The sequence below is a fragment of the Eleginops maclovinus genome, chromosome 7 (assembly GCF_036324505.1).
Source record: "Eleginops maclovinus isolate JMC-PN-2008 ecotype Puerto Natales chromosome 7, JC_Emac_rtc_rv5, whole genome shotgun sequence".
NCBI classification, from domain to species: Eukaryota; Metazoa; Chordata; class Actinopteri; order Perciformes; family Eleginopidae; genus Eleginops; species Eleginops maclovinus.
The window spans coordinates 24,222,520-24,238,753 of NC_086355.1; the positions used below are offsets into that span (position 1 = coordinate 24,222,520).

A 16,234-nucleotide genomic window follows, 5' to 3' on the forward strand; every position below is an offset into this window, starting at 1 on the left:
AACATCACTAATCCAAAAGTATTATTTGTTCATTTAAAGTAAACCCTTAGTTGTTATTATGCACTTGCATTATCGAAAAGATCAAGAGACGACTTCAGCATTATCAGTTTGATTTGTTTTACTATTTATAGATATGTCTTTGAGTTACATGATTTAAAAAAAATAAATGTTATTGTATTCTTTAAACTACTGAGAACATTTCTCTGTGTTGGAATTCAACAGACACTAAACTGGTTGCCATACATGTAGAGATTGAGATTCAAGAAACTTTTGGAGTGGTCTCTGAATGTTTTCCTGAGCTGTGTCTTCAGGAAAACAGCCATTATATTCTATAATATACTTACAGGTTATACACTTTCGTACCACTACTGTATCAGACAGCTCAGTCAGACCTGGTCTTTTTAATTCAACGGCTCTGGGTGAACATGATAGAACATTTTAAATGAACCAAATGTTGATTCAAACATTTTCTCAGCCTCACCGTACTTCATTACTTTTGTAATTTAAGTCAACTCATATTATATGAGGCGTTTCGTAACTTGCCAGCCAAAAATGTTTATTTATGTTTGTTTCTTTAAACAACATCTCTCTTCAACAGGATGCAACAGAATAACTAAAATAAATAACCCCTTTTTTAAATCATCATTAAGTAACTATTAATAACTTTGGTGACCTTTTCACCATGAGGGTAACATTGCCTGGTACTTTGGTTTTGATCAAAATCCCTCAAACCCCCGAACTTACAGTATGTGACCTCCATCAGTTGTACTGCAAATCATGGAGTACTTTGCGTTTTGTACAAATTAGTAAATGTTATTAAACTAACAAGGTTCAAAAATACAATGGTTAAGATGGTAAATCATCTGAATCAACAATTATTTTTTTCAACTTGTTTGTGTGGGGAGTGAACATTTATTTATGGTCGACTACAATATATCATGGAACCTAGAAATGAGAAGTCCTTTTATAAAAAAATAATAACATGCCTTTATCATTCTAATTCAATTCTAATTATAATATCCAAGCCAATTCATCTTAAATTCAAGCTAACAAATACGATGGGTAACATGGTACACATTCTAACTGCTCTCCTCACAATTTAAAGAAAAAAATGAATTCTCCTACAGTACGTTTGTTTTCCACATACAAGCAAAAACATTTGTTTTATTTACGTCTTTGGGATAAATGACGTAACAAATGATGATGTATTTAAGAACATAACCAAGCAGTTTTGTTGTGTTCTTGTTTCATTACAATGGAATTAAAGAATTTCCCAAAAAAGTATCCATCTGTCCAACTTTAACCACGGGTTTAAACTGAGGCCATAATCTGACAATCTGAAAATGTTTCCCACCAAACAATGACCTGGAGGTTGCAACATTAATGCTCTGCTGATAACATGGCTGTAGCCTGTTAGTCTTCTAAATGCTCTGACCTCAGCTTGTTGTCCAACCGCAGAGAACCATGAGAGGAGGACACAGTTCATGGTCTGACCTTTTCTGTCCACTGTTTGAACAGAGTCTCAGAGGGTTGGGGCTTGCTGGTCCTAAGCCAGTTATCCAGGGGGGGATGGAAGGGGCTTTATAAGGATGATAGTGCTTTAAGTGCATAAGAATGTAATGAGTGTTGGAATCACACAACACACTTAGGAAGCTATGATTTCCCTGAAATTGTTTTTGTAGACATACGAGTTCCCTGCAGTGACTAAAACAGCTCGGAGCTTGCATTATGTTATTCTCTGTCAAAAAGTAAACCAAAGCTAACCAACAGTGCATTTTCCCCTCTCAGATTAGGCTTGTATATAAATCACGGCTGCCACTGTGGTATGAAAGCGGCTGACTGACAGTCCTGATGGAGACGTCATGTGAGCTGGCAGCACCACCGGGCCCCTGAGTGTAAAAGCTGTCCCCTGTGTTCACGCTGAATAACCTGCTTTGTGCTGGATCCAAAAACTCTGGTTTTCCTATTCTCTTCTGGCTGCGTACCTCTGACAGCGGTTTCAGGAGCCAAAACCTCACCATCACCACAATTCCCAACTCCAACCCCCCCACCCCCACCAACACCCTCTCATTTCTGTCCATTAGCAATCCAGAGGGGGAGGTTTTGCTGTAAACAAACAACAACAAACAAAAGACCAAAGTGGGGCGAGGAGAGCGGAACGGGGGTGCAGAGGGAGAACTTCTGTGTGAAATAATTGCGAGGAACAATTTCAAACAGATGTCTGTTTGGAGTTGGCCCTGGGCTCGTGTCCCCGTTAAATATAGTGATTTGATTGGAAAACAAGCAGTGTGAGATGGGCTGGCAGCCAGCCGGACCATTCGGGGCTCTCTAATGACCCCCGAGGGTCGAGGGGTCGTTGGAGTAAAAGCAGATCAGAGAGGATGTGGGGCCGGCGGCCAGCACAGGGCCCATAAATCTAGCGCATTCTCAGAGGAAGCTATCTTTTTTCACTTGTCCATCAGAATTAAAATACAATAACAATCGTCACATTGTGCTCCCACCAGTGTGCAGGGGTTATAATTCAAAGCCAGCAGACAGAGTTGGGAGGGTGGGGCAGGGTGGCATTGGACTTTTGGGAGGAGGGTCAACAGGGTCATGTATTTTAGGCTTGATGAGAACAGAGGGGTGTGGGAACCCGTCCCACAGATCTGTATACTAATCTGTTCGATTACTATGACTAAAAACATTATATTCAGAGAAGTGTAACAGTGAGATGAATTTATACGAACAAGTCCCAGGAATGTTTATTCAGATCCTCTAAATCCATGGCAGTACTGCATCATGAATGGGATGCATTATTACACTGGGAACAACATTTGTGAGGGAAAAATCTCTGATGGCATAGCCGACCGAGAGTTTGTCTTCCAATTTTCAGCCGGCTCAGCTTTTCACAGATGTGTTAATGTCGGGGGGACAGCTGCACTTTATGGCAGAACGGCGCAAAATGATCAGGATCATTTTCATCCCCGCTGACCACTGCAGGAACACACATGCTTTACACTTCGTCAAAAATGTAAACTTCCTCGGGCTTCCAAAGTGGAGAGAATTTTTATTTCGTTCCCGCAACAAAGGGCTTAGTCGGACTGGACTGTGAGATCAGTGTCACAGATCATTACTCTGCTCTGATACACTCTCTGCAGGGGAGAGAGACACACACATTTTGTACGGCCTACATGTACAATTGTAAGTTCAATAATATATTATTATGAACACACTGTTGCTGAAACAAAAATATTTCCCAATTAATGTTGTAGCATTTCACTGTTGCAGACAAACTGAGTTGTGTTAAACAAATGAATGATGTTAAGAACTTTTTGTATTATATTGTATATTTAACTGTTTTGTACCTTAAACACTTCCGATATACATTATGATATGTATTACTTTTATCACATGTTGTTCAATGCAACATCTTCATTTGAAAGGTCATTAAAGCTTAATAGACAATATGTTAATTAATAAATGTAGTTAATAACTAAAAGTATGAAGTAGCATTAGATGGAATTTCTCAAGTAAAGTACAAATACTTCCAAAATGGACTTAACTACAGTTCAGTAAATGTACTTTGTTACTTTCCAGCACAGAATACACCTAGCCTGTGCTTGGAACCCACAGCTCACTTTCACTACAATATGATATAGGAAAGACACACTTATCACCAGTATGACCTTTGACCCCTAAAAGATGACCCTTGGAAGACAGCTTTCAGTCATGTGTTGCTGACTCAATCCATCCTGACCGACGCCGCAGAGAGACAGTCACACTGCATACTAGAGACCAAATAAGCTGGTTGTTGGCATTTGCTCAACCTACCAAACTGAGTGTGACAAAAGCTGTTTAAAGTGAACAGATGCGTTTTAGTGTCTATACGCTCTCTCCTCAAATGCAGACATCCAATCTCTTACAGATGTGTGTCACTTGTTGAGCCATCTGCTGCTCTGACACAGCGTGACACAGACTCTGCCCGTCTCCTGAGGCAGGGAACCTGCGCTCAGAAAGGCCAGAAAGCAGCATACATATTCAGTAAGGGGCTCCACACCCCGCTCATCATCCTGACCCCCATAATAACACGGCATCTGCAGCCCCCCCGCAGGAGCTGGTGAAGTCTGTATTCAATAGAGACGGCTGAGTGAGGAGCTGCCCTGTTGACCATTCAAACCTCAGACGCAGCTCAAGTCACAGTGTCCATCATCCAGGGAAGCGGGACTTCTTCTGTTCGTCGACCCTGTTAGTCCTTCGCCTCGCTCCTCCACCCTCAAGTTCACTTACAAACATCTGTCGGTGGTTATTGTGCATCCTGAATGAGGAGTTTCTCAAGTGTATTCGCACCCTGTGAACGGCTTTTAAATAAGTGGCTCATATTTACATATCTTGTACAATTATTCTGTTCGGTTGAATTCATTTCATTTCAGTAGTGTAGATATATTTTTTCTAAATGTAAATTATTTCTGCATTGTTTGTATTGGTGTCAGACAGCTATCCTAACTATTCCATATGTGGTGTTGTACTATAGGTAGCCACAGACTGGAATAAACACAGGTTTGATCATCTCTGAGGATGTTGCGCCCTCCTGTGTGCGATACTGGTAAAAACATCCCAAAAGTACTCCAACACATACAGCCCCGGAAAAAATGAAGAGAGAGTTTGTCTTGTTTTATTTTTATATAGGTACGCTTTTTGAGTTAAATGTTTTTTTGTTTTTCTTATTGTATTCTATAAACTACTGGCCATTTTTCTCTGTTTTGGAATTCAATAGACACTGGAAGGGCTGCCATACATGTAGAGATAAAGATTTAAGAAACGTTTGGAGTGGTCTCTTAATTTTTTCATCATTACACCATTTTTATGTTTCTGTTCGGTAAAGGTCCTGTGAGAAAGTGTAGGAAAGTGTTTCTACACAAACCTTTATATGAATATGCACAATAAGAGATATTTAAAAGTCGTAGTACATATTGGCACTAACTCACTCCTCAGGTAAAGTTGTAGCCATCTTTACTTCTAGGGGTATGGATGAAGTATATCCTTCTTCATACACACACATCTATATAGACCTGCTTACGCTCAGTTATACAATCTACGTACCTATGTGTTCTTCTGCTTACATTTATCAGCATATCCCAGATATGAAATGCTGTCATGTAGTCCATTTGCTCTTTCTGTTGCATATGATATACAACCTACTTTCTTGAAAAGATTCATCAAACTATTGAATTTGTAGTCAATGTCATTTGATCGCCATGGTTCTACTTCCCTTAAAATAAAGTATTTCACCGATGATATATCCACAGATTTGTAATGCAGGTATGTGAAAAGACAGTGAGCAAAACTCAGGACAAAACTCTTCTGCAGTTTATCTCACACTCAGGCAAGGTGTCATGATCTGTCCTGTTTCCTGTTTTATTTTGAAAAGTCTTCATCCCCGTGTCATGTGTTACTTCCTGTCTCTGTGTTTTCCCGCCTGATGATTAGCTGGTTGTGTTCTCCTGTGTTTTCTTAATAATGCTGCAATCAAGGCTGGATTCTGTGAATTAAAGCTGCAGGAAAGCAAATATAAGCAATGTGTGACTATTGTAATGTATATTAATTGTTGAAGGAAACAATTAATTATTAGTTGATAAAATAACTAATATTTGCTTTGGCTATTGAAACTAAAACTATACCTTAAACTTAGAATACTATTTTATACTGTATGTTGTGTTCAACTGTAGGCAGCCACAGACGGAATAATAGCACAGGTTTGATCATCTCTGAGGATGTTGCACCCTCCTGTGTGCGATACCGGTAAAAACATCCCAAAAGTATCCATGTATTATTCTTGTGTGGGGCGTAATAATATTATAATATTTTTCTGCGTGACTGACTCAAGGAAACTGAGGATTTGTATACATTTCAAAGTATGTCATTTTTGGAGTTATGTGAAAAAGTAATTTTACATGTTTATAACAACATTTATAACTAAAGCCTGGAAAATATAGTAAAGGCAAGCAATTGATTTTTGTGACACCGTTATAACATAGAAATGTTTTTTTTTTTAGTTTGGCTAGATAGCAAAAACATGTGCATTTAAATGTAAATAACTCCTTACATCTTCAAGTTTCACTGCTTCTTTATTAGTTATTGCAAAAAATGAATGCTCATTGTTTTTCATTGAAGGCTTGAACAAAACTCACAACAAAATAGAGTAACTCGAGAGCTAAAATGCATTATTTTTCAAATATCAGATCAGTATATGAATACATGATGAATATTTCATAATGGATACAGAAAAACAGAGAAAAAAATCAACATTTGGATATTAGGTAAATAACGATAGATGTTAGATTAAAGTCAAACATTGTTCAAAGATTATCAAAAGTAAAATAGTTTCAATAAAAAAGAAGTGCCCATTATGGAACGTGAATCCCAGATACCTGATTCAAAACATTTCAAATTCTTACAGACTTAAAAACATGTGTTTTAGTCAATCCAGAACATGCAAAACAGTAATAGTTTCATTCCTTTTCAGGTCATATCATTTAAATCTGGAATTTTGTTTAGATTTCCATCATAGTTAAAAACTCCCTCATATTTACAGTGACCTTAGTACACATTCTAACATAAGACATTTTCAAGAGGTTTGATTTTAAGGTTATACTTCACAATTCATTTTATTTACAAAACAATAGACTCAAAAATGTAATGTCCAGAGCTAGGGATTTTGCATTACATTAAATAGCATTTAGCCAATGCTTTTACCCAAAGCAAATTACAATAACTTTTAGAAACCATAAAGATTCAAACTAAGCACAAGAACAGTGCTGACATATTCACTTCAAACAAGCAATATCATTTTAAGCAGAAAAGTTTAAAAGGGAAAATATACTCATCAATATCCCTAGAAGTCCAGAAGTCTGAATTCTCTCAAGGTTTGATTGCACACTGGGATAAACACAGGACTGTAACATACAGCGTGGAAAAAATTAAGAGAGCACTGTTTCTTAAATCTTTATCTCTACATGTATGGCAGTCATTCCAGTGTCTGTTGAATTCCAACACAGAGAAACATTGTCAGTAGTTTATAGAATACAATAAACTAAAAATAATAATAATTGAACTCAAAGACAAACCTATAAACAATAAAACAAGAGAAAATGATGATGCTGAAGTGGTCTCTTCATTTTTTCCGTGGCTGTAGCTGTGCATTTGTTGATGTTGCATCACATTTTACTTTTAAGTGAGTGTGTATAGAACAGATGGATCCAATGACTAGCTGTTGGAACAGGCTGATTTTGAAGTTTAGTGAATGTCCAGTGCAACAGGGCCTTTCATTGAGAAACCGGTGAAGAACGACACTTTGGACCCCTCTGCATGAGAACAAAGCTGACTTCGAAACATTGGGGTGACTTCAACCTTCAGACCTGGGATACAAGTATCTGCCAGTATCAAGTTGTTCTTCACCTCGCCAGTCACCCTGCAAAGGCACGCCTCCACCTCCTTCTCCTTCCATATTTTGCCATTTTCCCACTTCATAGCAAACTCTGCCTGCCCAGCCTTGACACGCTCTTTGATTTCCCCCAAGTGTACAAGTCGTTCATAGCCCTGCTTCCTCCCCAGGAAGAAATGGACAATGGGCCTCTTTCCATTGTACACTTCCCTCATCTCCTTGTGATAGGAGGTCCTCATCTGTGAGATGAACATCCCCAGACTTCTATGTACAACATCCTGCAGATAGCACTGCTGTGGCCACAACAACACAACTGCAATGAAGTACAGGGACAAAGTCTCACTTAGTGGGATCTGCTCACGGATGACTTGGCAAAGGAGATCTAATAGTTTCGGGTACGGCAGGATGTATTGTGATTCCAGTTTGATACAACTCAACACAATATTGACATAGATGAAGTTGATTCTTTCCCTCACAGTCGGCCTTTGGGGATGTTCGCAAAGGAGCGCATACTGTTTGGCAATCTTTTTCATTGTTTCAGATGAGACCTTGTTTGAGAGACATGTCAGAATCCCAGAGTAGCTGTCAGCTTTTTGCATCTCCAGGTATTGTCTTGACTCGTGGAGTTTCAGCATGTTGAGCATGCCCTTATTCCTTAAAAGATCTGCAGAATCTGTCTTGCAGAACAGATTTGCATAAACTCTGAAACATCTGAAAAGCTCCTTTTGGGCAATTTGGTCACGATTGTCTTTCATTCCATATCTGGAGCCCAAGTTTGCATAAAAGCTTTCAAGGAAGTCGAAGTTCACCTTCATCCTAAATCTGAGGTTGTAAAGCACATCCTCAAACGGCCTGAGAGTCATGTAGAATTGTGTGTGTTTGTGGTGCCATTTATCATTTTTCTCGACATCCTGAAGTTTCATATGTCCAGAGAGAACCCGGCTCATAATGTCATGGCGGACATTGTCGGAAGAAAATACCGGGGTCTTTCCCAGCACTTCAATGACAATTACACCGACCTGAATTTCTCCCAGGCACCCTGCTGTGTTGAAAGGACAGTTGTCTTTCACGTTTTCCAATCGTTGCAATGACTCCTTCTTTGCAAGGCTCTGTGTATCCTTGAACGCATCCATTGCTGACTGGGCCATTTTGAGAAACTCGTCCAATTTTTTAGGACTGATAGGTTCCTCCTTGTAGTTTGCAATGGCATTCTTCAGCTCATGCTTGATAACTTGTGCTGATGTGTCAGCGAAATAGGAGTTGTCCTTGGAGAGTTCCATTGCTCTACGTGCCCAATCTGCTGCCTCTAAGAAGTCCTTCTTTTTTAGGTAATAGTACCTGGCCAGTAACTGAGAGACAACTGCATCTTTTGGAAACCGTTTGGATGCATTTTGAAGCACCATCTCTTCTAGTCCTGGGGTTTCACTTGCAATGTGTAGAAGTAGTGGAGAGAACTGAGATACCTCCTCTGAATGATATCTTTTCACCAAAATGTGGTGAACATCTTGCAGGAGTTGGTCTTTGCCTTGTGTGCTCTCATAAAGCTTTTCTGTGGTCAGCAGGATGTCAGTAATATCAGCTTTACTGACTTTGTGTGTTGTTGTGAGTTCCTGCAAACAGTGCTCAGCAATACTTGGATGGATCATTTTCACGGCTTTAAATACTACCTTACCCGCAACTGAGCAGGTGTCAATTAAAGTGGAAAATTTCCCAAAACCTTCTTCAGCTTTGATGGTCCCACAAACTGGTTTTGGTTGAAGACCAAGAAACTCCTCACACAAGGAGACAGATAGTGAGGAATTTTTGCAGTATACCTTCAACAGGACCAAAACAGCCAGGAGTTGTGCAGGTTTCTGATTTATGTTGAAGCTCTTGAGGGTGTTGCGGGCCACACCTTGAACATACTCTGTCCTGAAGTTCTTCTTCATGATCATGAACCCATAGAACGTTTCTGCATTCTTGTGTGTCTTCTCTATTTCTTTAAGTTTTTTCTCAAACAGTTCCTGCTCCTTCTCAGAGAGATTGTTTCCAATGAATACTGTCTCTTCAGTTTGTTCCGGCAGTTCAGGGGACTCTAACCTCATACAGTTCAGAAGAATGACCTGTGCAGACTTTGACTGAATCTTTTTCTTGGCACACTCTTTTTCGATGAGCTGCTGCAAGTCAAATACTTTTTCCTTATCATCAAAGTCATCTATCATCAGCAAAACAGGGATGCGTGGTAATTTCTCCTCATGTTTGTACATTAAAAGATTGACTACTTGATCAGCAACTTCAGCAAAGTCAGCATTGCTGTCTGTGAGGACTGCACAACGGAATTTTTCCCGGAGAGCCCATAAAGTGTGCATGGCCAAAGTTGTGCCACCACATCCAGGCACATGGATGAGGTTGAAGACCACGCAGGCATTTCTGAGGGAGCACAAGTCTGGTATGACTGTGTCCATGATGAAGTCAAACTTGTCTCGTTTGATGAATGGTGTGGATGCAGGCTGCTCTGAGAAATAGAAGTTCCACCATGAGACTTTTCCTCCTTTGTAGAAGTTCTCCTCTATGACAATTTGGTCATCGTTTCCTCCATCACATTGGTTCACACACAGGACCTCTAAGGAACTCAGGCTACGCTCTACTTTCTTTTCTAAGGAGACTTTGCTTCCCCCCCCACAGGGTAGGAAACGGCTGGATCTACGGTTTTTGGACAAAAGACTTAGGATGGTGCCATTGACTTCAGCAAAGCTGAGATCATATATGCATCTTCCAGAGATATTGATCCCGCACCGAGCATCAATAAGGTCCTTCCAGGAAGTAAATGCTTTCTCGTTGTCACATATGCAAAGTATTTGCTCTGTGCCTCTGAGTTCCTGCCAGAATGTACTGAAAGTCTCAACAAGAGGGTCCATCCTCTCACTCACTGTTGACAAAAGTAAAAAAACAACAAGGAATCTCTTGTTTGGAAGCACATCTTTACGACACAAGAAAGAAATCACATCTCGAATGGAGGCTCCCTTATCCATCAACCACTCATCTATGTCTGAAGGTGTCTCCTCCTCAATACCTCCATTGCAGAACACCCAGCTGGTGTTTCGAGTTAATTTCAACTTGTTTGCAATGTCCTCAACTCCTTCTGTGATTTTATACTTTGCCGGTAAATGGACACTTACTGTACTCTGCTGTTCAAAGTGATGCTGTAATCCATGTTTGGCTGATTCTGGATCGAAGTCCAAAACAGCTGTTGGGTTGAGCTCTACGAGAAATCCTAGAGATTCTAACTGGGTTGAATGTGATTTGTTAGTTACTATTACATATCGCTCAAAGTGTGACTTATCTAAAGAGAGGGTTCCACCAGTTATCATCTGACTGAGTCTGGAGCCTTGGGTACTGCTTTTAATCACATTGAGGTGTTTCTCTTCAGCTTGTTTCCGGAGTTGTGATCGCTGTACCATACTGTCAACAAACTGGTTGTACTCTTCCATCGGTTTGGCAAATGAGGTTAGTGCGAGAAGATTCCTGCTGCTTCCTCCATCACGGACAAAGAGTTGCTTGGATGATTTTGTTTCATTTTCATCGGTTTCTTTACCTTTTCCTTTTTTCTTGGCTTTTTTGGTGTTCAAGTTGAATGTGTGGTAGATGCTTTCTTCACACACCGTAGAGTCAGGAACTATGTCCACCTCTATCACACATTTGTCAGAAGATGTCATATTCTTGTTAAGAACCTCAACAAATCGAGGAGGTTTGATGGAATTCTGAGCAGATTGTTTGTGTTTATAGCCAAAGCAACCATTGATGGCTGATTTTAGTTCCTTTAAATAGGCCTCTTTGTCCTTAACAACCACTCCCAACACTTGCCCATGGCTGAAATCTGGCTCGTCACCTATTCCAAAGTGTATGGTGCCATTCGTGCGGCTATTCATGCAGGCAGCAGCAAAGCGGATAACCTCAGAGGTGAACTTACTCATCTTAGTTTCATCAGTTGTATTAATGAAACCTTTATACTCGTGGCAGGGTTCAATTAAGTCTAAAGCACCTGATTCTGGAATATCAAGAATGTTGCTTTCGATGTATCTATGTGTATCATGCTGCCTACAAAATGGATAAGGCTTGCATGGTCTTCCACGCTGATTTGTAGCATTTGTTGGCTCCTCTTTCTTTAATTTGACTAACTCATCTCTGGCATGAATGAAAAGTTTTGCAGGTCCAAAAGTCACATCCATTAGTTTTAAGTCTTCTCTATCTAAAAGCAAAAGACTCGGCCCATTAATGTCCTGCTCAAACAGGATTTCTGCAACTCCGCCGTCAACATCTTCCAGTGTGAGAGTCCATTCTTTCACTTGGTCTTTACTCCAGTCCTTGATGTCAGGGGGAAAATCCTCCTCCTGAATCTAAAATACAAAGTCCTGTTATTTTTCAAACTCGTATGAATGAACACTTATTTATTGGCCGTATTAAGGTGTTAAAACATTAGGTGGAGTAATACATAACAACTTGAAGTTTTGTTATAGGTTAGAGTACAAAGTTGTTAGTTTGATAAATGGAAATTTAAATGCATGTAATCCAAATTTCCCTTGTTGGACGGTTAAGGTATAGGAGCACCTTCTTTTAAAATGCCGATTGTTTTAACAGTCATTTACCTTGATTTCACCTCGATCTGCCATGGTGGTGCTGGTTCCTTCTTCACAAAAGTATATCACTAGACCTGCAAAAATAATCAAATATTTAAAAGGAGCAAATCACATTACAGGAGTAGACATTGATCAGGAAACTCGTTTGAATAAAATAACATACGTTTGCTCTTTATCTTTATTTTTCCTGCTCATCCATGATAGCTGGATCAAATCTTAACCATGAATGCTGCAACAGAAAGCATAAATATAAACATATTGATGTCTTAACAAATGTTTGAGCCTTATCAGCACTATGCATTGCCTGAAACGCTGCCATTCCTTTGACATTATGTTACATTCGCGCTTCTATTGGCTAGCGCTCCAACACATTGTACGTGATAGGCTAAGGGGCGGGACATCTCTGAGCAGTTGACCAATCAGAACAAAGCCGGCCAACTAACCAACCAGAGCAGACTGGGCTCTGGTTTCAGACAGAGGGTGAAAAGACGTGCTGCAGCACAGGCAGTATGAGAAAAATAAAGAGCTTTCTGAACATTAAAGCATGGAGACATGTCCCAGTCACTACATACTGATATGAAACTTAACAGGGACATTATATGACCTGTTTTGTTAATTTTATTCTTTAATAAAAAACAAAGTTCTATAGTTAAGTTTTGTTATTAATGATTTTAGAGTTGTTTACATTTTATTTTAGGTATTTTTAATAGTGGCACACCATTTCTTACCCAATTTATATTCAAGGCGTATTAAAGGGCCTGGTATGTAAGTTCCTGTTTTTTGGTCTGTAGCCAGGGTTGCTTTGTGCCTGATGTAAAAAAAAAACATTTCCACATCATCTCCTCCCTTTGTGGCAAAACGCTTTGACGTATCACTCAAATAGGTACTGATCATGCTAGATTTCTAGCTCTCTATCCCTGTCTCAAGCTCCTGCTCACTTCATCAGGCCATGTGCTCTCCTCTAACTCCCCTGACCTGCCATCATGGATACTGCACTAGAGGCCCTCAGACCCGGGCCCTTACTCACTCTACACTCTTGTCTGAACTTGTGTTTTTGTGAAATGTCTAAATCGTCAGAAGTGTTATTGACACGCCCGTTTGACAGAGGATGCATCATCTGGTAACTTGTATGAAATTGACAGCAAAGTTTCCCAGCATTAATTTCAGGCTAGCATTAATGTGTGTTGAATTTGCTTTTCTTAATAGGTTATTTATATATATATATTAGAAATGTAGTTCAGAGACATAAACTGTTGTCACATACAGGTAAGACATGTGCTTTTGTATTTAAGACAAAGCATATCATTGTTATTCATTTATTGTTTTATTTAAAACAGGGACAGTGTGCAAAAAATGGTGATTTGATCTGGTATCCTGGAATCCCAATCATTTTTTTTCACCTGACATTAACAGAAACTAAGGGAAAACAGTTTTAAGCTGACTTTAACTGTCTAATATGTGTAGGGATAACATTGCACCGTTTCTTTTGCAGTAACCAAAAGAGCAGTTTGAGCAAATGTAGTTTCTCCTTATTGATGATCTTGTCTTATATCATCAGGAATAAATTGTTAAATCAATTGTAAAACAACCATGCAGTGTAATATGAATTAAACAAACATTGATCATGAGCAAAAACATTTCAATGCTCATTTAGTTCCATTCTTTGATAGTAATGCAACAGTTAGATTTTCTCCATCGCGTTCAGAGATCAGCCGTGTATTAAGACACCGTATGTTGTACAGGCCTGTGACCAGAAGGTGGGACAAAAACACCGATCTCACGAGCACATCATCATAGCTGCAGCTGTATTTAAGTCATTACGAATACATTTGAATTTAATTTGCAATTCAAATTATTATAAAAGCGTCAGAACAAGGCTTCCATCTCAGAATGGCATCTGCTAAATAGTTATTTTTACTTGAAGACAGCTGAAAATGTTCCAAGTATGTAAATACATTTCTGAACCTCCCGTCAGCCCTAATCTGATAACTGTTGCCCCACTCACTCCAGCCAGAACCATCACTATAACCGGTTAAACCTGTGGCAGTTCTTCTGGTGCTCTGCCTGTCACCAGAGGTCACAATAACAGCAGAGAGAGGCCGACTGTCTCACAGTCTGCAATGATGATGCCAGAGTTGGAAGAAGTATTCAGATGCTTTACTTCAGTAAAAGCACAAATAGATTATTGTCAAAATACTAGATTACACACAAAATTCCTGCATTCAAAATCTCACTTAAGCGAAAGTACAAAAGTATTATCAGCAAAACGTACTTCAAGTATAAATAATAAAAGTATTAATTGTGCCTTTATGTGTTTTTATAATTATATTTATACATGTGTCAATTCTACATAATATTATTGCATCAAGTAGCTTTGTACTGTTGGAGACAAACAAAGTTCTGATTTACTTTTTGGCAAATATTGAAATAATTATACTTTTTTGTGACTTAAAGTGTTAGTCCACTAGTTTCATTTTTAAAGATGAATTTTGTTTTAAAGCAGCTAAAGCTGTTAATAAATGTAGTGGAGTATAATCACACGACTTCCCTTTTCAATAAAGTGAAATGTAAAGAAAAAGAGAAAAAATTAAATGGAAACACTCAAGTAAAGTATGAGTCCCTCAAAATTGTACTTAATTGCAGTACTTGAGTAACAGTATTTAGTTACTTCCCACCTCTGGATGAGGCATCACCCTCCTGGAAACAGAAGTAAAGATTAAAGTCCAACCCTAAACGTTATTGGACGATTAATTATTCAAATATATGAACGGACTGGCCTGGTGTTATTTTAGAACTTGTGCATTTCCGGAAGAGGTTACAGAAAAGAAAGAAACAGGAAATGACCCTGAAGTATAATAATGAATTTAGTACATTGAAGGGTTGATGAATTCAATAGTGACACTGTTTACATCAACACTGACCAACACACTGCATTTTTAATCCCTACCCAGTCTGTTTCTCATGGTTTCTGCTGTCATGGTGCACTCAGAGCCACATTTGGAATTATGAAAAAGCTTGTGTTTTTTCACTGTGTTCCCTGGTGCCGACACTGGCTACACACAATCCGGAAGAAGCTGCAGCTCGAACTCTTAATGCGCAATACACCACGGACTGGTGGGTGTGAATCACTGCATTGTCAAAGCAGAAAACAGGAAGTTTCTTAAAAGATTCGGAATCCGACTAACCTATGAGCAGAATGCAGGAAGACACAAGCGACGAGTATAACATACATCATGACACCGGACATGCTGTATTCAGTGATTTAGCTGGCTGTTTTCTAACACTGCGTACATACATGGAACACACACACACACACACACACACACACACACACACACACACACACACACACACACACACACACACACACACACACACACACACACACACACACTCACCATCCCAGAGACTTGTTCCTCCTCTGTCCGATAACTGTCAACCACGCGCAGCTCAAGAGCAGAGTTTAGAGATAAGCAGACTGCATCAAACACACCTTCCTCCTCACCCTCATCCTCCTGTTTGCAGAGGAGAGAGTCAGGCTGAGGAGGAACTGGCGATATAAAAGTGGGCGGTCTGTTCCGAGGAAACGAAAGCTAACACATTGTGTGTGTGTGTGTGTGTGTGTGTGTGTGTGTGTGTGTGTGTGTGTGTGTGTGTGTGTGTGTGTGTGTGTGTGTGTGTGTGTGTGTGTGTGTGTTGGGCATGACAAACGAATCCTTTATGTTCCTGCTTTCTTTTCTTTTTCTCCTCTCCTTTATTCAAGAAAGTTGCATGTATACATGTACGGAGCCACGAATTACTATTTCGTGGGAACGAATTAATATTTCGTGGCCACAACTTATTTTATTTTTTTCCCATGTCATATCTGGGGCTCCGTATACATCAAATATGGTACCTAGAAATGTGCAAACTTTGGTTTCAAGTCCGTCCATTTCTTGTTGTGAATGTACATTTTACCCTATTAAAATAAGTTAAAAACAATGTTTGTATCCAATCCCTCACCTTTATAGTTATAAACATGTCCTCAGGGCCTGAGGAGTGAAGCCAGTGCTAAAGCGCACTGCATTCTGACTGATGACATCAAATATATAGTTTATTGAAAAGTCAATCGTGTTTTACTTTCTAAGGCTTTGGTCCAGATGCTTAGAAAATGGAGGGATGAAGTAAATTTAAATTCTGTATTTTTCTTAATTTT

General features: G+C 39.3%; 1 protein-coding gene across 2 annotated transcripts; it reads right to left on the minus strand.

Annotated features, from left to right (window-relative positions):
- Positions 1 to 6,088: 6,088 nt before the first annotated feature.
- On the minus strand, positions 6,089 to 15,598 carry LOC134866914 (sterile alpha motif domain-containing protein 9-like). Of its 2 annotated transcripts, XM_063887127.1 has the most exons (4): positions 15,438 to 15,598; positions 12,203 to 12,268; positions 12,049 to 12,113; positions 6,089 to 11,799 (listed from the first exon to the last, which is right to left on the minus strand). In XM_063887127.1, the coding sequence occupies exons 3-4, from the start codon at positions 12,070 to 12,072 to the stop codon at positions 7,276 to 7,278; spliced, it is 4,548 nt and encodes a 1,515-aa protein (XP_063743197.1). In that variant the 5' UTR covers positions 12,073 to 12,113; positions 12,203 to 12,268; positions 15,438 to 15,598; the 3' UTR covers positions 6,089 to 7,275. The 2 variants fall into 2 exon arrangements, with proteins under 2 accessions (XP_063743197.1, XP_063743198.1); XM_063887128.1 differs by lacking the exon at positions 12,203 to 12,268 and having other exon boundaries at positions 15,438 to 15,588.
- Between the last annotated feature and the right edge of the window lie 636 nt (positions 15,599 to 16,234).